Below are 21919 nucleotides of genomic sequence, written 5' to 3'. Positions count from 1 at the left end.
TTATTGATTGAACATATAATGATGGCATGGTTCCTATATGCAGTTTGAAATCATAAAGGTGAGTCTGACATTTCAATTAGCTAATTAAACTCACTTCACATATATTCAAAAGAACCTGCAAAATGAATGACATAGAAATATACTCGCCATCAAGCATTATCATGTGGCCATATAAAGAAAAAGGATCTATAAAAGGACAAACAATAGCAAAAGTAACTTTTTTTGTTTTACTGCAAAAATATTTTTGTTTGCACTGAAAATGTATTTTCTATCAAAATAACTACAAACAGTAGCCTACAATTGAAAAGTTTTGTTTGACATTGTTTAATTTAGGGTACGTTTAATTATATTGAGTTACAATAAGAACTATATAGTATCTTTCATTTTAGACAAACAGATAAAGGGATGACGGTGGAAGGACTTGAACGCTCAAAACGTGTTGTTGTGTCTTGCAACGGCACTTTTATTGTGTAGTATGTATCCGGTATGATTCATGCGGCTCATTGGCTGCGCCGCTTGCCGACGTCATTAGGTTCCCCCCTTGTCGTGATCCGCCTCTCCACGCGCGTGCGCTCTTCCTGCATCAAGACCAACTTGAGTAAGACCCTCCGCCGCACACAGAGCTGAGACGAGCCGGCGGGAGACGCTTCACGTAGGTACAGCTGTGTCTTCTGACGCGGTCCCGTGAAATATGGATCTCATTCATCCTCCTACGACTCGTTAACGCCAGTGTTGCATGAATTCTTTGTGTGCGTTTGGATTGAACGTGGTCACAGAGCGTAGACATAATGTATGTGATGTTGTTTGAGTTCAAATCGTCTTTGAATGTGCAGACTATTTGGTTGCGTATTCCCGTTTTCCTTCAAATGCCAGAGCGTATCGGTCCAGGAAACATCCGCCTCGCGGTGTGTTTGTTCAGTGCTTCCTTTCTCAGCGCGGGTTCGAGTCCCGGGGCCTCTTTCTACCGTGTGTGCGTGTGTTCAACTCCTCGTGTCTTAGTTAACGTTGCTTCTCTACAGCTGGTAGTCCTCAACGGAGACAGCGGCAAACCCAACAACATTCAGTAATGTTGCAATGGAAGACGAACTGCCGTATTTAAAACTTCACCTGCCCCATGAAGTGGGGCACATAGCGATTGTTACTGAATCGAGGCTTTTACAGTCGGTGACTGTATTATCCAAATGTTTTTATACCTGATACTTCATCAAGCTATCTCCTCACAACTTGCTCTCTGGGAAATAATGGATTATGCAACTATCAAAGTGTTTCAACTGGGTCCGGCGTGACGTTTTATTTCCGTATAGAAAAACTCTCATATAAGCCGATTATTGATAGTACATGATACACGTTTCCTCCGATTGGAAATGAGCTGCTTTGATGACAGTAGGAAAGGAGCAAGACAATTTCCCCTCAATAAACTCAGTTAGGTTACTTCATGCAAATTCAAAATTGAATCAGCTACTTGGCTTATTGGTTATGAATAAACATCACAAAGCAATGGTAAACCTTAATTATTAATTAATAATAGCATGATCAACATATTTATAGCAGCCAGCAAGTAAAATGTGTGTGTGTGTGTCTTTTTATATAAAGAGTAGGGCTGGGACTCGATTAAAAATATTAATCTAATTAATTAGAGGCTTTGTAATTAATTAATCGAAATTAATCGCATTTTAATTGCATAAATATTTGACCTGAGAACAGTGAGAAGTCATTTTTTCCACATGGATTTTTATTTTTGTTCAACCAATTCCAGCAGACAAGTGTAGCAATAGCATATTTAGAAATATAGTACTTTCAGAAATTCAGGTAGCCTATAGTTAAGTAGACCTTCTGTAAACTATGTTTTTTTAGTAGACCAATACTTTCAAGTACATTCAGAACATTGGTTATTTTTTCAGACGTGGACTTAGTTACCCTGGTCCTTAAACCAGTCATCTGGTGCAGTGTGGGTTGGGTGTGGGTCCTTGTACTCGGAGTCGGGCTAACGTCCACGCTAGCTGCTAATTGTATTGCGTTGAGGTGATACTTGAGGCTCGATGTGTGAACTCCTTGTTGCATAGCTTGCACACAACCATGCTCTTATCGACGCTTCCATCCGTTTGTTTTTTATAATAAGATTTCCCATTCACGGAGCCAACCGACACGGTCTCGTCAGCTTCTTCGTTCATGTTCACTGTGGTTTGTTGTTGTCTGAAGTCATGAACGCTAGTTGGTGCTCCAGTATAATTGGTCCGCCGAAACTCATCCAGTGAGAAACGTTCCGCGGTGCAAAAAATAAGTGTAAAAATGCGTATGTTTAGTGTGTGATTTTTTGTGTAATTAATTAATCTTAATTCACATTGTAATTAATTAATCGTAATTAACGCGCTAAAGTCCCGGCCCTAATATAAAGCAATGTTTTTTTTTTTTTTACCTTTTTATGTTGTTTTTCAGTAAAATAATACATTTGCTTAAATCAAGCCAATACACTTTTCCATGTTAAGCGTTATAATGAAGGGACATTTAAAATGGATACAAATGTGCGATTAATTTTGAGTTAACTATGACATAAATGTGATTAGTCATGATTTTTATATATATATATATATATATATATATATATATATATGAAACGCACACAAACTCATTGTTCTGCGACTGTTCTCTCTCCATCTTCTTTGCATGTTGCGCTCTGAGTACCCCTCTTGTTCAGTAGGCTCCCGCGGGAAGTGGATGTGGTGGTTGGAATTTTGTGCCCTTGATATCTAAACCTATTTTAGTTAGTTAGTTTATTAATGGGAGACGTCGTAGACATAGGGTTCACCCTACTCTATGTTTGCTGACTTGGTGGTGGAGTTGGATGCTATTGTTTTTCTGTCTCTAGATGCCTAACTCGTTTCTAAAAACAGATTTAGTGTTGCTTGTTGGGGGGGGACGACAACACATACCGATTACATCATTCCCCTCAGCTGAGAGCCTACACTTGATACATCTGCCATCAGCTACCTCAGCTTGTCACAAACCTGTGATGTGTGAGGGAATGAAGTTCAGCTGTAACACTCTGGCATTGTAGTGCTAATGGTGACTGACCTTTTATATGAACCGTTATGAAGATATTTTACTTATCTTACTTAAAGTTGACACACTCTCCATATTATGAATAGTATTATCTGGTGGGATTTGTGATTTATAGTGTTTCTGTGATAATTGACTTTGATTGTTGTGTGTGCTGCACAGCCAATAGCAGTAAGCATAGGTCTTCTGCACCAAATCACTCAAACTTCTCCCTATCTGTTCAGTGACCTCCATCTCGAGAGAAGCACTTCCCTCCGTTCTGTCATTCGTAGGAGGAGGGGTGTGTGATTGGGGTTTCTATTTTTCAACAAGGCAGGAACAATGCAGCCTCTGGCAGACAACTTGGAGATGTATCTTTGTGCAGTCTGTCGATGTTTTGGGCCTGATCGTGTATCTACTTCTTGGATGGGTTCTCTTCAAAATGCTCTCTCCTTCATTTCTGTTTTCCTCTGTGGAATAGAAATTTATATGAAGTAGTCCTCTTCCTTGTTATAAATGGAAGTGCTTACCTTCTAGAAACCTCTGATTAGGGAAACATAGCGGTTTGGGGAAGTTTTCAGAGAATTTGACACAAAACATGTAATTTAACACCAAACTCATTTAAAAGAAGAGTACCCCTCTTGTTGCTGTGTAATGAGTCAGAATGTAGATTGCACCTATGTTTCCCTGCTTCAACTTTTCTTATTGTCTGTTGGGTTGAGGGTCATTAGGGGCAACCATCGCGCATTGACTAGAGGGAGTGCCGGTAAACACAGGGTTGGTGGTTTGAATCCCAGTTGCTTCATGCACCATTTGCCATGTCGAAGTGTCCCTCAGCACTCCCAACTGCTCCCCTGGTGCCTTAACGGCACCACACTGATTGGGATGGCTGAAATGCATGTAATAATTTCCCATGGGGATTAACAAATGATACTTTTTGTGTCAGAAAAAGGTAAGAAGTACTATAAGAAAAAGAAGTTCCACATCTTTCAATTACTGCCCACATGATTTCACTGAGTCCAACAGGAGTCAGGCTGGTCTGCAACTAACGATTACATTAATACTGTAAATTTTTCTTTAATCATTTAATGGCAAACATGAATGATATTGACTAATGAAGCTTAATTTATAGAACCTCAGGAAGCATTGAATAATCAGCCTAGACGTTTCCTAGTTACTTTAACTAACCCTAGGTACACTTGTTTTGCAGTAGAAGGCGAGACACAAACGTGATAAAACTACCAAAGGCTTTAAATCAGTAAACCACTAAGTAAAATAAATAAGTAAAATAAATTCAAAAGCTTCTTCTGTTTCTATAGCATCTGCGTCTACTGTTGCTATTTTTTGTTGACCTGCGTGATGGGTGCTGCAACAAAGCTGTTTATAGCACTTTGTCCAATACCATGTGACTACACTCACCGGCCACTTTATTAGGTACACCTGTCCAACTGCTCGTTAACACTTAATTTCTAAGCAGCCAATCACATGGCGGCAACTCAGTGCATTTAGGCATGTAGACATTGTCAAGACAATCTCCTGCAGTTCAAACCGAGCATCAGTATGGGGAAGAAAGGTGATTTGAGTGACTTTGAACGTGGCATGATTGTTGGTGCCAGAAGGGCTGGTCTGAGTATTTCAGAAACTGCTAATCTACTGGGATTTTCACGCACAACCATCTCTAGGGTTTACAGAGAATGATCCGAAAAAGAAAAAATATCCAGTGAGCGGCAGTTCTGTGGGCGGAAATGCCTTGTTGATGCCAGAGGTCAGAGGAGAATGGCCAGACTGGTTCGAGCTGATAGAAGGGCAACAGTGACTCAAATAACCACCCGTTACAACCAAGGTGGGCATAAGAGAATCTCTGAACGCACAGTACGTCGAACTTTGAGGCAGATGGGCTACAGCAGCAGAAGACCACACCGGGTGCCACTCCTTTCAGCTAAGAACAGGAAACTGAGGCTACAATTTGCACAAGCTCATCGAAATTGGACAATAGAAGATTGGAAAAACGTTGCCTGGTCTGATGAGTCTCGATTTCTGCTGCGACATTCGGATGGTAGGGTCAGAATTTGGCGTCTACAACATGAAAGCATGGATCCATCCTGCCTTGTATCAACGGTTCAGGCTGGTGGTGGTGGTCTCATGGTGTGGGGAATATTTTCTTGGCACTCTTTGGTCCCCTTGGTACCAATTGAGCATCGTTGCAACGCCACAGCCTACCTGAGTATTGTTGCTGACCATGTCCATCCCTTTATGACCACAATGTACCCAACTTCTGATGGCTACTTTCAGCAGGATAAAGCGCCATGTCATAAAGCTGGAATCATCTCAGACTGGTTTCTTGAACATGACAATGAGTTCGCTGTACTCAAATGGCCTCCACAATCACCAGATCTCAATCCAATAGAGCATCTTTGGGATGTGGTGGAACGGGAGATTCGCATCATGGATGTGCAGCCGACAAATCTGCGGCAACTGTGTGATGCCATCATGTCAATATGGACCAAACTCTCTGAGGAATGCTTCCAGCACCTTGTTGAATCTATGCCACGAAGAATTGAGGCAGTTCTGAAGGCAAAAGGGGGTCCAACCCGTTACTAGCATGGGGTACCTAATAAAGTGGCCGGTGAGTGTATATACCTCTGTCTAAAAGGAAAGCGCAGAAACTCACGGTCCAAACAGTGGGAGTTGTCATTTTGGTGCCAGTTATCCTTTGTGACTTGCTGGAGTACAGCGACTCTGGGCTAAACTGTGACTTACCAACAGTGTTGCCACAGTTACTTTGAAAAAGTAATCCGATGACGAATAACTTCTTTAAAAAGTAACTTAGTTACAGATTACTTGGTATTAAAAGTAACCAAGTTAGATTACAAGTTACTTTATTAGTTACATTCAGCAGCAGCCGAGACCATCCGCCGCCTCAACATAAAAATGACATCTGGTTATGCCACTCACTTCATCACCTGGGGGGCCGGACGCACTCTGGCGGCTTGGCGGGTGTCTGTCCGCTGGTGTGCGCATATACGGACATTTGCGCAAACACACCCGCTGTTATAATGGTAGGGGAAACACTTGCTTGATAGCACTTTGTCGCCACCACCACACAGTGTACAACAAACTAACGCGTTCCTGACATCACTGCTAGGACCATTTAACAATTCAATGCAGAGTGCTTTTGTCATTTAAAGACAATTTTTAATTGTAAATGTAAACTGTGATAACAAGAAAATCGCTTTTTCGTTTTTCTTTCCGTTGTTCACAGATACGTTGAGTTTGTGAGTCCACTTGAGGTTCACACCTTCACGGTTGGGGTGGGGAGGTCTCGACAAGTAAAACCCCATAACGGCAGTCGGGACCTTCGACTAGCAGCCTTATCGGACCCCGGAAGGCACCTGCTGCCAACATGGAAGCCGTAGAAGCAGACACCGAGTTTGACCTGCCCTCTAAGGCCCCAGCTCTCTGCATAGATGGAGGCCAACACCAGGACCACACTGCCATTTTCTCCCCAGAGCAGGCACCCTCCATGGGACTCCACCAGCAGCCGTTACTGCCAGAGCCAATGGCACAAACCAAGCCCTGCTCGCCCCACCTCAGCCCAAAGAAAGGGAACAATGACAGCGATGCTACAGAGTCGGCAGACAGCGAAAACGACATGGACTCGCCCTTTCACAGGAGGGGGTCGTCATCTTCGTCCTCTCACAGTGGAGAGGATGGCGACAGTGAGACAGGGGAGAGGAGGCGGTTCATGAAGGCTTATGTGGAGAAGGTGTTTAATGGACGGTAAGGAAAAATTGTTATATGTAGGCGATATCTCTAACATTTCACTCAGACATACCAAATATCAGTGTCAAGCACCATTTTACGCTATATGCATTTTGGCCTCTGAGTGTCTAAGGGACCTGACACTCCTCTCAACCTGGGGCTTCTTGGATCTAATAGGCCCTGACGAGTCAAACGCCAATCATAGCAGGACAATACAGATTTTCACTCCAGTTTCTCTGGTCTGTATACTAAAGCTTCTCTAGAGTTGTTCTGCTTTACACTATCAAAGTAAAACCACAAATACTAAGAGTTAGATGTGTGTTTTCCCTGGTATCTCCATGTGCTATAGGTGTAAGGGAACCTGTAAGTGATTGTTTTTTCACATATTTCACATCGGAACACTCAAAGTAGTTCCAGATAAATTAAACCTTTTTTCATGGATATGTCGTTTTACAACTGTAATGTTATTATTGTCAATACTGCTAATGTTTCTGCAGATCTATTATAATTGCGGTTGGCCCTGACTATCCTTTAACCACCAACATTTTCCATCTCCTTCTGGGGGACCCTAAGCCTTCCCAGGCCATCTGGAGATATGATCCCTTACGCGTGTCCTGGGGCTCCTACTAGTTGGGCTTCACTGTAAAACCTCCAGTGGCAGGTGTCCTAGAGGCATCCTTGTTAGTTGCCCAAACCCTCAGCTGATTCGCTTGGACACAAAGGAGTAACTCCTCACCTCAAAGTTCCCTCCTGATGTCCGAGCTACATACCCCATCTCTACGGCCCAAAATGCAAATGTCTGTAGCTCTGCACTGGATATATGAGATTTAACGCTTAGGTTCAGTCGCGTCCTGGAAAGGAATTAACTCAAGTTTATCTGCAAACCTTCTGGAAATATTTCTGTCCTCACCCTCTCCATCTTGCACAAGTGCTCACTCAGTTGTTTTGGTTCTCTCTCATGTAATTTGCTATTCGTCAACCTCTGACCTATTTGGTCAGTGGCTTCCAGATGGTAAGGAATTTATCCATCTTGTCTAAAATAATGGATGTTTTGCCATGAGAACCGCAGAATTTTTCTTTTTTTTTTTTGTCCGTCTTGACACATTTAGAGACACTTGTCTCTGTCAAATACCGCAAACCTTAAGCCCCTATGCTAGCAAAAGCGAGGAAAAAAGAAACATCTTTGTGTCAATCAAGGCTATCGTCAAGTTGTTTTTACAGGGAGGACTTTGACCAGGAAGAGAAGGCTCGTTTTGGAGAGCTATGCAGTGGGGAAAACGCTAAAGGCAGGGAGTGGTTTGCAAAATACGTCAGCGCACAGGTAAGTGAAATGATGAAAAAACTTGACATTTTTTTAAGTAGAAATAACTGAACTATTCCATATTCAAATGCCAAAGATTTACAGGTTTTTGTTGTACCGCCTACATGCATGAACTCAGTGGCATAATTCAAGTGAGAAAAGATTAAATCAAACCCAAATACCTCGTAAAAGAAGCTCTATTGTAGTCACCTGTTTTTTTTTTTACTTAGCTGATGGTTGTCGAGGTGTTTTAACTCTGTCCCTCTGTGTTCACAGCGCTGCCACTCCAAATGTGTGAGTGAAGCCACCTTCTACAGACTGGTGCAGTCTTTTGCAGTGGTTCTGTTTGAGTGAGTGTATAATGTGATAGTTGAGACATTTACTATGTTTTTCCCCTAAAAAGAAAAAAATGCAAAACAACATAAAAGGGAAATGTTACGGGGCTATTTTGTTAGTGTTGGATTAATCCTCATTTGAGGAATTCAATTAAAAGTCATCAAGGTCCAGTATAATAATAACCTAAATAAATAATGCAATATCACACATGCTCTATGGCACAGAGGGATAATAACTCAATGTGGCTTGCGTTTTTCATTGGATGTTGAACAATATACCATCTTCTCAACCTTTTTTAGTTAAATTACAATAATTATACCAGTAAGGTCATCATAGGATCCTCTTTAAAGAAATGCTCTGTTCACAGATGTTACCAGATGGACGACTACAGCCCGGCCAAGAACCTCATGACTATGTGCTTCACATACTACTACAGTGGTATGGTCTTATTCAAACTGCATGTATTAGAGTGACTTTTCTTTTCAAACTTGTTCACATAACCCTTTGAGCATTTTATTGCACACATTTAAACAGAAATCAAAAGACTTGATTGCAAAGAAAAACTTAACATATTCCTCCCCCAGTGCTAATCCTGCGAGTGTTATCACTACATGTTGGTCCTGTGGTTTCTTTTGCAGCACCACCACAGACACTTATGCAGTAACCTTTCAACATCCTCCTGCAGTCAATATTTTGACATAAAAGGTAGACCTGCACGGTATGCAATTCTGCACTGTGTTTGGTCGGAATGGTTACAAAAGGTCTCTTTGTAAATCGAAAACTTCAAAGGAACATACTGAATCCAAATGACGTGACACTGCAAGTTTACAATTCTTTGTTATGTAAGGATAGAAGTCTATGAACGTTAAATCATCCGTTCGAATATGGGATCTGATCAGTGTCAATAGTAATGAATTCACAAGGTACGATTCATACTACCTTAAATAAATACATGTTTTTTATATATTATGATTTGAACATAATTTACTTTCTTCACAAATGCTTTTTAATGCATCCCAAAATCCATGAATGATAAAACAAATCTGTTTGTTCTGCCCCCACATTTCTATTTCCCTTCATCAAAGTGGTGTAGATTGTTCTGCATTTCTCTTATCTGTATCCCTCCTGTGACATGTGCTACTAATGTGCAGATACGGTGAACCTTGTCCGGGGTCACTGTATCTGACAAAATATTGATGACTGTTGGAGATTCTTTAGCGATATCCTCTTGACTGAAAGAACATTATTTTTTTGGGACATTTTTCTTCAAATAATTCATGGAAAGGTTAAGGGAGTCTCAAAACCTGACTCACCAATTCAGTGAAATTAGACCATGGCCAACAGATTGTATGCACAGGTTCATAAAATAAATTAGTAAATTGATCTCACTCCATTTCCAGAGCCGATAAACACAGTTTTCAGGTTAAGCTCACTCAGTTGCAGTTGGCTGCATGATGAAGGTCATCAAATATCAGACGTAGGGCATTTCAACATCTAAAACCCATATGGCTCATTTTTCTCACTGGGTTCCTGTATTGTTTAGGGAAGTCCCGGCCCTCTCCCTCTGAGTTACTGGATGGCGGTGGTCCTCCAGCTGGTCTGGACACGTACATCTACAAAGCTAACTCGTGGCTGTCCATGAAGAAGGATGCCGCTGAGCGCCTCCTGAAAACCTCATCCAAGACTGATGCCAAAGGATTCTTTGCAGGCAAGCTGAGAGGCTCGATGGCTCCCCAAACAGAGTGAGTAGATGCATCTCTAAGTCCTTTCATTGACCTGGCCATTTAGAGTGGTCATCTCTTTCTCTTGGTCTTAACCGCATTCTCATTTCTAGGGAAGAGGAAATCCCATTTGAGACAAAGCCCAAATCGTCAGGTACGGTGCACCATCATTTTCTAATAATTCTGCAGTTATTAAAATGCACTTTGACATGCTCCACTAAGATTTTATATAATTTGATTTAGCAACCTGCCATGTTTTCTCCATTCCAGTGTCTGAGGCTTCGATGGAAAAGAAAGGAGAGAAGGTATACCTATACACTCACCTGAAGCAGCAACCCATCTGGTAAGTTGTGCTCAATTTTATTCACCACCACGGTGTTAATGTAATATTGCTGTTTTGTTATTGTATAAATATTAGGGCTGTCAAATGATTAAAAATGTTAATCAGAATTTTCAGTGGATTAATCAGGATTAATCACTATTTGCAATTACACCTGAATCCTAACAATTTTTTCTTTCTGAAATGCATACCAAAGATGGATAACAGGACACAGATACATAATTATTATTATTATTTTTTACATAAATACATGTTATTGATATTTGACTTGGTTTAATTCATTCCAGAAAATAATCAAAGCAATGTTATTTGATAAGTTACAGACTGATTTCCCTGCATGGGTCTCGAGCCTCTGCAGTTTATTCCACTCTGCTGCGGTCGGCAAAACGAGTTTGTGCTCCTGATGGTCCAGAGCTGCGATGACCAGACATGTCAACCCTCGCGATATTTACGGGAGAATCACGAATTTCAAAGCCCCTCCCGAAAATCTCCTGGACCGACCTTTCTCCACCATCCGTTACTGGGCGTGCCGTTTCAGACAGAACAATAATAAAGGTTACCTCTTCCTCTAGAGAATGCACTTCATCCTATACAGCACATTACTGCCACCTGTAGGCATATGTCAGGCCGTCAGGTTCAGCAAGTCGTTTGCGCCAGTCCACGCTGAATGTTCGCAGGCCATTAACAAAATCAACCTCAGATCATTTGACCAGCTCAATAGCAAAATGTTCCAACACGTTGGAATTTGACGCTGGAAATGGTCAAGCGCGTGAGCAGAAATAAAGAGGCCGTCATCGCCATACTTGCCAATTCAAAAGGACCGGGGGGGTGCGGGTGGTAGTGGTCAACGTGGGGGGGTGCTGGCGATCAACGAGGAGGGGTTGGGGGGGGGGGGGTGCTAGCGGTTTTCCTTGCAGCTCCTTGCAGTCTCATCTTTTTCCGTTCTAATTGCCGCTCGACTTCAAGGTGTAACTTTTATTATTGTCCGGTGGAAATCGGGAGAAAGGTCGGTCCGGGAAATTTTCGGGAGGGGCTTTGAAATTCTGGAGTCTCCCGGAGGGTTGACATGTCTGGTCATCGCAGCCCTGGACCATCAGGAGCACAAACTCGTTTTGCCGACCGCAGCAGAGTGGAATAAACTGCAGAGGCTCAAGACCCATGCAGGGAAATCAGTCTGTAACTTATCAAATAACATTGATTTGATTATTTTCTGGAATGAATTAAACAAAGTCAAATATCAATAACATGTATTTATGTAAAAAATAATAATGATGATAATAATAATTATGTATCTGTGTCGTGTTATTTATCTTTGGTATGCATTTCAGAAAGAAAAAATGGTTAGGATTAAGGTGTAATTGCAAATAGTGATTAATCCTGATTAATCCACTGAAAAATTTGATTAACATTTTTAATCATTTGACAGCCCTAGTAGAAACGTAAAGTTTTAGATGTCTATCTCTCCATCTAACCTCTAAAGGTCACATTTAGTAGTAGTAGTAGTAGTAGTAGTCACATTTAACCATAACTAGCTCCAAATCCCCTTAACCAGGAGGAAAATGAAGAACTAAACTGTATGATAGTCAACAAAGACAAGCTTTAAGACCACGTTTGTTATGATGCACTGAGCTTCGGTTGACACTTTGTTGACATCTACTGTGATCTGATAACATGTTTTTGTTGTGAACCACTGAAGAATTATATCATTTCATAGAGCTGACTGGCCACATCAGTCACATTTTGGTGACTCAACTACCGGCTGTCGTGTTCAGTACTTAGTAAAGTAGGTCAGGCAAGTAACCTGCAACATGTCATCCATTTCTCTTCCAGGCACACACTGAGGTTTTGGAATGCTTCATTTTTCGATGCTGTCCATTGTGAGAGGAAGAAGAGATCACCAACCACAAGGTCGGTGTGGAAAGGAATCCTGCAGTTATGGATTGTGCTTGGATAATGCAGCATATTCTAAAACATGTATGTGTTCCAGGGTCACTCTCTTTCAGACTAAATTTAGATGAAGGTTGAAGATCCTGTAGCTATATACTGTTGAAAAAAAACTATCTAAAGAAAAATGTCCCAACGTTCTAGAGTATGTTTCAGCCTGATAAGCGTTTGATGTCCCACACCTCTCTTCTACTCTCCTGTCTTTTCTTCTCTGCATTTCCAGTGAACTGGTATTTGACTGGTTTAGTAAGAAGGTGTCACTAAGCCTGCTGGTTCTGGAACGGAGATTCCCTGTAGCCACTCTCTGAGGTCAGGAGGACAAGCGGTCTATGGTCGGGGTGGGAGGTGAATCGGGACAATGCATGTGGTGAACTGTCAGGGAGTGGAGTACTGGTGACGAGCACTCTGCAGTGCTGAGGCAGAGTGCTTGCCATACCAAACTGTGATGCAGTTTGTAAGAATGCTCATAATCGTGAAGCAGTGGAAGTTCACTGTGATTGGAGGAGAGGTAATTATTCTCATTGTCTCCTCGGGGTGAAGAAACACTCCGGTGCCTTTTTGACCTGGATTGTGGTGTTGAGGGACCAAGAGAGGTCCTCTGTAATGTGGACACCCAGAAACGTAAAGCTGGTGACATGCTCCACCTCTGTTCAGTTGATATGGATGGGGTATGTGCCTTTGATCCTTTTGAAATTCACAATAAGCAGTTAGGTGCTGAGGGCCAGGGTGTTGTTTGTGCGCCAAGACACCACGTCCAAAATCTCCTAATGTAGGCCGACTCGTCTTTGCAAAAGAATTTAATAAAGAATAAGAATTGCGCTAAAAACACCTCGACCGAGCATCCGCAGGCTTCTCTGATCCACAGAATACAGCGAGTCCCTTGACTACAACGTAGTTCACTGTGTTCCGGTTCCACCCACGAATCCCGAACAAGGGGACATACATGTACATATATAGACAATCAAAAACGTGTGCTAACTATCCTATTGGTCTACCTAAGTTCTACTGTGGTGATTGGGTTAGAGTTGGTGCGGTAGGCAGTGTCCACGCCTCTGGGCACATGACGTCTTCAGGTGCGTTCAAAGATTGAGTTTTCCATAGATAAGTGGTGTAATGAGGTATTACACTGAATGCTGCGTTCACTGTAACAAGGATTCTGAATGTCTCTCAGTCTATCAGCTGTATTGCTATCAAGTATTACATGCATTTCTGTTGGTTACATTACAATCATAGCTGTGTCATAGCTTGTATTCTATTGATTACAGTTTAAAAATTACAGTGGTTTTTCAATATTCTCATTACTTGACTGAATACGTATTTCCAGAATCATGGTTGTATTCTGGTGTACACTCAATGCATATTATTCATAGTTAATTAATGAACCGGGTCGGCAATTTATTTCTAATATCCTACTGTTTGAGGTTCCCTTCTTTCAATATTTAGCATGTTTCCGGCTTACCGATGGGGTCCAGTGTGGACCGCTGGATGACTTGGATACAAATTTCATTTCTATACAAGTAGCCGCTGTTCCTACAATGTCCACTGCAATCAGATCCCAGACCCAATGTTGTTTACATGCACGTACGCGGACAATTTTTTTCTCTACACTGATACACAACGTCTGGTGGCTCAAACTATTTTGTGCTGAAAGGCAGTGATTTACTTACTATTCATAATGTTGTTGGTAACCGTATTATAAAGCCTAAAACCGGTTATTTAGCCAATGTTTTGATAACCGACCTCTGCCCGGTACACAGAGGGTTCACCAACGCAGGCAATCCCTTCCATTGACTGGGGGGGGAGGAAATCCGCAATTGCTTCTAACAGACGAGAGACTTATGTTTTTTTGTATCGGTTTTGGGCTCCCGGCAAGCCAGATTTGGCCCGCGGGCCGGAGTTTGAGACCCCTGCTGTAGTGGGGGTTGGAAATGTTAGTGTTTTCCGCTACCGCCACACTGCTGAGCTCAAGGCAGCTGTTCAGGAGAGATTCATTTTATTATAAATAGCCTAAAATCACAAATGACAGATTTGCTTCAGAGAACCAGTGTTTCAGAGCTTACAATAGTCCATGCAGAGGTGGCCCTCCCCTGTATGGACTATTAAGTGCGTTCTAGAGCAGTGTTTCTCAACTGGTGGGTCCCGACCCACTAGTGGGTCGCGGACCCGTTTGTAGTGGGTCGCGGGCCATTGCATGGAAAATAAAAAGTTTTAAAAAAAAATTTTAAAAATTGAGATTTTATTTTGAAGGGACTTTCTCTAATGCAGCGGAGTGTCGGTGTTTTTCCGGCTCGTCCGTCCATGTTTTCAGTCAGCGCGGCAATTAGAACGCGGAAGCACCTTTGGCAGGATGGATCACACTTTTCTTTTTCTCCACAGCTTTTGGTTTGGTCACTTTTTTATGGCTGGTTTGTGTACAGTTTTAATGGTTCATACACACCTGACAGGAACTCCCATACAAAGTGACAGCTGCTCATCAGTAACAATCACACTCAGTCGTTCTTAGTTCTTAATTAAAAAATCAGCGGTGGCTACTATGTTCGAGGCTGGGGTGGGTCTGAGTCGTTCAACCCCTGTACACAGGGTTGTCTCATTTCCGGTCAACTATATAGCTTGGCTATTGAGCCCGTGCAAGTCGAGTGGTCGACTCGGTGGTCTCTCTGCCGGGGTCCTCGGGTCCTCCCGTCTTGATCATGCTCATATTGTGTCTACCTATGCACCCCTCAAAAGGATGTTCATTGATTGCAGAATACTTTGTCCTATATGAAAAGGCCTCATCTGCACAGGTGAACTGGGCTGCGTGGGTGACAGGTGTGTTTTTTTATTTTTTTTTATCAGGCAGCACCCACTGCCTGGTGGAGTGGAGGAAGGGGGGTGAAAGTCCAAGGAGTTTCAGACCTTGGACCTGAGCCAGGGGAGGGTGTTTGTTTTGTTCTCCAGCTGCAGTTGTTCACCCTCTTTCTGCATGTTGACTTTAACCCTATGTCTCCTTGTTCTTGCTGCCGGGCAGGGGAACGCAGGATGGAGAGAAAGACGAGAGGTCTGTCCTGCTTTGTGTGCACTGCCCTAAATACTAAACTAAACTCAGGTGGAAAGGAGACAAAGGGCAGATGCTTTGAGGTTGGATCTGAAGGAGTCAAATGGTTAGAGTTGTTTATGTTTGTCTTGTATTTTTTTACATATAAGGAAGCACGTGCATGCGCGTCTCCTCTCTAAGCTAAACGGGGTAGCTAACGTTTCCTCAACAGTAGACGCAGAGTTGTGTTTGTGTCCATCAAATAAATCAGTTTAAGGTTGGTCTTCACTTCCTGGAAAGATATCTAGTTACTAAAGGGGCAGGTAGATTATCTCAGTATAGTAAGAGAGGGATACTAGTAATTACTTTTATTGCTTAATAATTTCACAAATATCTGTTGTAATTTGTGGCATAATTACAATACAACCACATCCTCCCTGAACCCGGTTTATTTTTGTTCTGTTCGACGCCTCTCATCCATTTGTTAATAATGATTCTTTGTGAATAAATCATTTGGCTGACTAATATTTTTTTGTATTATTTTGTTTTATGTTGAATGGAAATTCTGTTTTTTTAGGTTAGAATAATACAATACATTCTTTAGAAGCTTTAATACTGCCAAGTGTTGTCCAACAATTGTTGACTAATGCTGAGAGTCAGAATTTATTATTTATGTTGACACCCACTCCTGGCCTTGGCAGAACGGGGCCTGACTAACTGTGCCTTTGCTACAGGGAGAAGTGGTGTCACATGACCCAGGAGGAGAGGGACGACAGCTCCAAAATGGATGAGAACATTGCCTTCGGCCAGCTGGGGTGAGGAAGCTGTCAGTGTTGTTGTGAACCAGGAACATAACCACATTAGCTGAGAATATATTCCTAGACCAGATATCACATTATGATTTGACATTACATTTGTGGACTGATGATAGTAGTACTACTTTAAAAAATGATAGGCCTCAATTTAGTGCATGACTTGAGTGCACCGATAAAATATTCGTAGTAGATTTGTAAATAAGTTAAGTTTAGGCTCTTTTTGACCATTGCGATATTGGTTTCTGTTCAGTTCTAAGTTTATGATGGAAATGTGTATCTGTAATGTGTCGGTTATTAGATGTAACTAATGACCTGAAAAGATTATTTTACAAAATTGAGAGTTTCTAAACAGTGCAATTTGTTGTCAATATGCTGAAGCCATATATATATATATATATATATATATATGGATTAGAAAAATTCGTACTCCACCCCCGTGAAATCTTTTTTTTTTTTTTATGGAATACGTCTAACATCGGTCCTCGTATAGATGAATCCTAAATGAATAGATTGAGCATGGAGCAGAATATAAAGACAAAAATCAATAAGTAAGTCATATTAAATTATTATTGGACCACAGTGTAAACCCTGGCTCTGCTAGTCAATGTGTCCTTGAGCAAGATGCCTTAGTTGTGAGTGCTAGTTACTGATGGGCAGGTGGTGCTGTGTATGGTAGCTCCTGTCATTAAATTATGAATGGGTGAATGATCTCATGCAGGGTTAAAGAGCTCTGAGTGGTCGGAAGACTAGACATGTGCTGTACAGGTTTTGTTGTAAATGGTTAATGATAAAATTCCCGTTAGTACTGATTTGTAGTGTGTGTTTTCAGGACATTCACTCACAACATGCTGGCGTTTGGGCTCAGTAAGAAGCTCTGCAATGACTTCCTGAAAAAGCAGGCAACCATTGGGAACCTGAAGGAAGGTAATGCATTAAAGACACACTCTGCTCTCAGCACATTCATTTGATATGCTTTGCACAACCTTAGAGTTTCAGCTCCAGTTTAGCTGCACCTCTATTACCTGTCCAACATTGCATCCTTGACAAAGGTGTTTGTTATAACTTATTTGAACATCGCTAAAAAGAGTGTGTGCTTGTGTGTGACCCCTTTGCAGAACAGTACAAGCTTCTGAGTGACCACATAGAGAAAATGGCGACAGAGTGAGTTTGATACCTTTTAAAGTCATAACATAGACTGACATCAGCTATTCCTTTGCAATTGATGTCGATGTGACTGACCATCTGCTTGACTGTATTTGTGTGGTGCACTGCTGAGAAACAAAACCCAACCAACTGTACTGTTCCATACATGTAGCAAACCCTGTTCAACTAACATGGTGCTCCTCTGCACCCTGTCCTGTATCAGCACTAAAAATAAATCAGCTGGTATCTGACGAGAGGCATCTTTGTATGGTGTCACAAGATCTCCACATGGTGTGAATAGGATCTACCCGTGATGCTTTTTTTCTCAGCAATCCCTAGGCAGCCACATTTATTCCATATTGGTGAAACCAGTCTACAGCATCTGGTGAAAGATTCAAACTATGGAACATGCATGTCTGCAGATAGTTCAAAACAGACTATGATAACTCGTGGGCTTTATGTGCTATTTGGGTGATATCCAGTCGCTACTCAGTCACTGACGTTAATGACTGAATACTTGTACTGAACACTGTAGTATCCTTTTGGGCAATACAAAGGAAAAACTACAGACATGTGTAACATACAACATTATCTCTGGCATTTAACATTCAGAAACGGTATCCATCCTCTTAATGAAGAATTGGTTTGACAGGAATTCTCTTATGTTATAAAAAGATTATACCACTGGTGTCTGTGTGCTAACGAGGAAGCTGCAGTGAGGAGATGGTTTATTGGCTTAGCATAAAGCCTTCAAACAGGGAAACCGCTTTACTGGCTCTACCCAAAGGTCTCAAAAGTTTGAATTAGTGAGCTGCAGAGGTCCTAGGGGCCCTCAGATCCAGAGTCACTAAATAGAAAGAATACCAAAACAAAAAAATAAGAAATGGTGATAAGAAATGATTAAGAAACATCCAGTAACAAAGAAAAGAGACTTAATCTTTGTTAAGGTGTTTGTGTAAGACTAAACAACCATATAGTGTGTCGCTCCAGTGAGCCCATTGTCTCATCATCCGGCCATGCTTGTAGGTGGGCGTTTTACCGCTGCAGACCCCTGCTTCCAGTCTGCATTTTTCTCATTCTCTCAAAAAGAACAAAAAGTGAAGTCTTCTTTCAATCCCATTCAAAATGTAGCGCTATTTCTTCTAAGTTTCTCGATCAGACATTTTAATAACCTCTGGAACATCATTGAATATTTATCTAGCCCAAGTGCCTGCTGAACTGAACATTAATGCAGAGTCTGATCATTCGCTCATGTTCCCTGCTCAATAAAGCCAACATTAGCCTTGGCAAGTGAATGCAGTTAGTGCTTCTGTGTTTCAGACACCTTTTTAATAACGGTAGTATTTTCCTCCTTTAGTTGCGCTTTAATAACAGATGCATAGCTGAGAGTGTTGCCCAGACAACAGACCATCCCAACGTACACATTAGTTCCTGTTCCTAGCATCAGCAGAGTGCATCAAGCTGTGAAATGAGTGATCTCCTCATTGTGTTACTTCACCCTGCCACTTGGGGGAGCCTTGTGTTCTCCATTCAAAGGGCTGAGAGATTCCTGAACTCAAACTGTCCTGTTAAGCTTTAATCTAGCAATTTGATTAATGTGGTTTTTTTAAATGGGGACTTCTACACACAAATGCTGGGACGTGCACTTTCTGGCAGGTGGAATCTAATTTCAGATCCATAATGTATTTTAATGTGTTGTCTTTTCATTTTGAAAATACTGTACATATTCCTCTGTGTTGGAAGAATTGATTATGTGCTGCTGCTTGTGAATTGTACTTTGTAAATGTATAAACGTCTGATGTAATTGGGATGGTCATATCCGTGAGGAACATAAAGGTCTCGCTATACGTTCTATCGGGTGTGCCTTTGTGGTAACCTTTTATATTTGTTCTGCATGGCTGGTGCATCTTCTGTCTCCAGAACCTCTGTTAGATGTTCTCCATATCCTGGATGAAAAGACCGTGTCATTAATAAAGAAGTACACTGAGTCTCAAATCTGTGTCCCGAGCTGCTGGTTAGTTTTGGGGTTCCATGCACAGACAAAACTTTTTATTCTTCATCATTAAATTGTCACTCAGTGTCATGACTCCCTTGTTCTTTGGCAAAAAATACTTACAAACCAAATTAACCAAAAAGACTAGCTACCGATGGTTAAATGTGGGTGTGTCTTAAGGAGTGGCTCACTCCCACTTCTCTATTGGTTTAATTGTCACTAGTCTTCACTTGTTAAATATAAACTTGAAACCGCTCAGGGTAAAAATTAGTTTTGGAGTTACTAGTGATCATTTAAGCGATTATTTAAATTGCTGAATACATTTTTCTTTTTGTGAAATTTCTTGGATCTGTGTTAAAGCCTTTAGAAAGGTTTTTCTGAAATTATGGAAGAGAATGTATGAAATCATTAAATATCAAATGTGTGTGTAATACTGCTATAATATTGATATCTGAAGCAATGTGACTATGCTGACCTTTTGGAAGATGTTTTTGCAGCAGCAAAGACCAAAGAAAAGCCTTTAAATAAACTGCCTACCTATGCCTTTGTGTGTGCGTGTGTGTGTAAGAGAGCGTGTATATGTCGGAGTGGGTGTGAGCCTGTGATTGGGCGTCTCTGTAGCAGGCCAATGTGCTGCCCACACTCCGCTATGTCCAGCTCTCCGTATAAACAAACCGCAGTCACACTTGATGCTCTCGGATTGGACAGCACCTAATGAGCTGTGACGGGCCAGTCAGCAGTGTCACACCATGAACACCCTCTTCCATGTAATTAGTACCAGACCTCAACACACACAACACAGCCGTGCAACATGGTGGTCACCTTTTGTCACCTCTCTGCTTGTGACTCCATGCCTTTTTTAAAAATCTGCTTGTGCAGTTATGAGCACATTTTTTTGTTGTTTTTCAACTGTACATCCTGCACTTTTTTTTCTATTTCATTTTAATGAACCACAAACCAACAAACATGGTATGTGTATATGCATATAGGTGTGTGTGCCCAAGCCAAGTTAAATAACAATTGTGTTATGTTTTTCCCCTGCGATATGTGTATTATTCCTTGATTTCCAGTTAATGAGGATAGTGCGGGGAGATAATGGGACGAGGCAGCTCAGGAGACCAGATAATGACCCACTTATTTTTACCCAAAAGTTTCGAACTGGTGTGCAGTACCAAGTGGCATGAATACAGCTATCTGGACTATATTAGTGCAGTGTGCATTAATGTCTTACGTGAATCCCATTTTAAACCATTTTTGCCCATTATTATTGAATTCGGTGAAGAATTTTAAACAGTATTATTTGCAAATTTGCATTTCTAGTCATGAAGCGCATTTCATTGCAGATTTGAGTCCGAAAGTCAGCATCATCAATGGGGTCTAACTCCCATTTGATTGATGTATGGTTGATGATAGATGATGTCTATTGTCAGACTGTGATCAAATTAAAGCTGGTCAAAGGAGCAACATATTTGTAATTTTGTGGAATTTCCACCCATATATGAAAGTGGTAGTTTCAGCGGAGGAGGTCGTTAGTTATTGAATTAAGTAGCGGAGTGAAGTTTAGTGTGAAGATTTCTGACAACCTGGAGGAAGTATTTATTCGTAAATACGTAATGGCACCAGTGCAAAAAGGGAGAGGTGGTGCATTATTTATTACCGTCTAATGGAAGGATGAATGTTTTATTCCAGTTAATGGAGTAGTCTAAGATATTAGAGAATGTTTCAATACCTTTGATAATTACTTGGAGAGTTGAGTTAGGGTTTTGGACGAAAAACAGTATATCATCTGCATAGAGGCTAATCTTGTAATGGATATTAAGTGTTTTGACCAATGGCTGTAGCTAACGGTTCAATAGAGATGAACCCCCCAATAATAATGTGACTACTACTAGTGATAAAACTAACAGTGGATGTCAAGCAGGACCACTGCAGGAACAACCACCATCAGGTAGCACCACCATCAAAGATAATCATCAGATCTAACCAGATGTATTTCAGGGAAGAAGCAAAGTCAGTAACGTCAGTTTATGATGACCGTAATAGTAATGTGACAAATAATAACAATAGTAGCAGCCAGTGTCCGCAGGGCCATGGAAGGAGGCAGGAACAGGGTCCAGATATAACCATGATCTATGGAAACCTGCTAGGAGAGAAAAGCACAAAAACGCAGTGGAAGAAGCAGAGTTTGTGATGTGCATTAAAGAGACATGGAGTCATACAGAAGGAGAGAGGGAAATGGGGGCTCTTTATTTGTAGTGGTAAGGGACATTTGTGCATGCACAAACACAAACATACACAAAGTCAATGATATTTATGCTGGAACTGCTGAGAGCCCACACATGGGGTTCACTGATATGTTTGACAGTAGACACATATTGCCATTCTACAACCCTCTGTACATACAAACATAACTATGATGCATTCACAGGCAAAGTCTGACAACACATTCATTTGCATATGACCAGCTGTGCTGTATATGTGAAGTGGTTTGTTTTGCTTGGACGTCCAAATGAAGT

General features: G+C 41.4%; 1 protein-coding gene across 5 annotated transcripts; it reads left to right on the top strand.

The window, feature by feature from the left end:
* The first annotated feature begins 541 nt into the window (after nt 1–541).
* kiaa0513 (KIAA0513 ortholog) lies at nt 542–19945 on the top strand. 5 transcript variants are annotated; one of them, XM_037451545.2, is made up of 13 exons: nt 542–652; nt 6299–6816; nt 8020–8119; nt 8375–8448; nt 8802–8872; nt 9978–10176; nt 10269–10309; nt 10426–10498; nt 12326–12403; nt 15447–15476; nt 16187–16267; nt 17097–17191; nt 17383–19945. In XM_037451545.2, the coding sequence occupies exons 2-13, from the start codon at nt 6440–6442 to the stop codon at nt 17430–17432; spliced, it is 1269 nt and encodes a 422-aa protein (XP_037307442.2). In that variant the 5' UTR covers nt 542–652; nt 6299–6439; the 3' UTR covers nt 17433–19945. The 5 variants fall into 5 exon arrangements, 3 of the variants coding, with proteins under 3 accessions (XP_037307442.2, XP_037307445.2, XP_037307443.2); XM_037451546.2 differs by having other exon boundaries at nt 585–656; XR_005114262.2 differs by lacking the exons at nt 15447–15476; nt 17383–19945 and adding an exon at nt 16758–16815.
* Nucleotides 19946–21919: the final 1974 nt, after the last annotated feature.

Source organism: Pungitius pungitius, chromosome 6 (assembly GCF_949316345.1).
Source record: "Pungitius pungitius chromosome 6, fPunPun2.1, whole genome shotgun sequence".
NCBI lineage: Eukaryota > Metazoa > Chordata > Actinopteri > Perciformes > Gasterosteidae > Pungitius > Pungitius pungitius.
The sequence above is the reverse complement of the archived record's forward strand: the minus strand, read 5'-3'. Positions and strand labels throughout refer to the sequence as shown.

Coding starts and splice junctions, on each gene's coding strand:
- kiaa0513 (XM_037451545.2), top strand. CDS start 6,440: ATGGAAGCCGTAGAAGCAGACACCGAGTTTGACCTGCCCTCTAAGGCC. Junction 8,449..8,801: donor TTTGCAGTGGTTCTGTTTGA/GTGAGTGTATAA, acceptor CTCTGTTCACAG/ATGTTACCAGATGGACGACT. Junction 15,477..16,186: donor GATGGAGAGAAAGACGAGAG/GTCTGTCCTGCT, acceptor CCTTTGCTACAG/GGAGAAGTGGTGTCACATGA.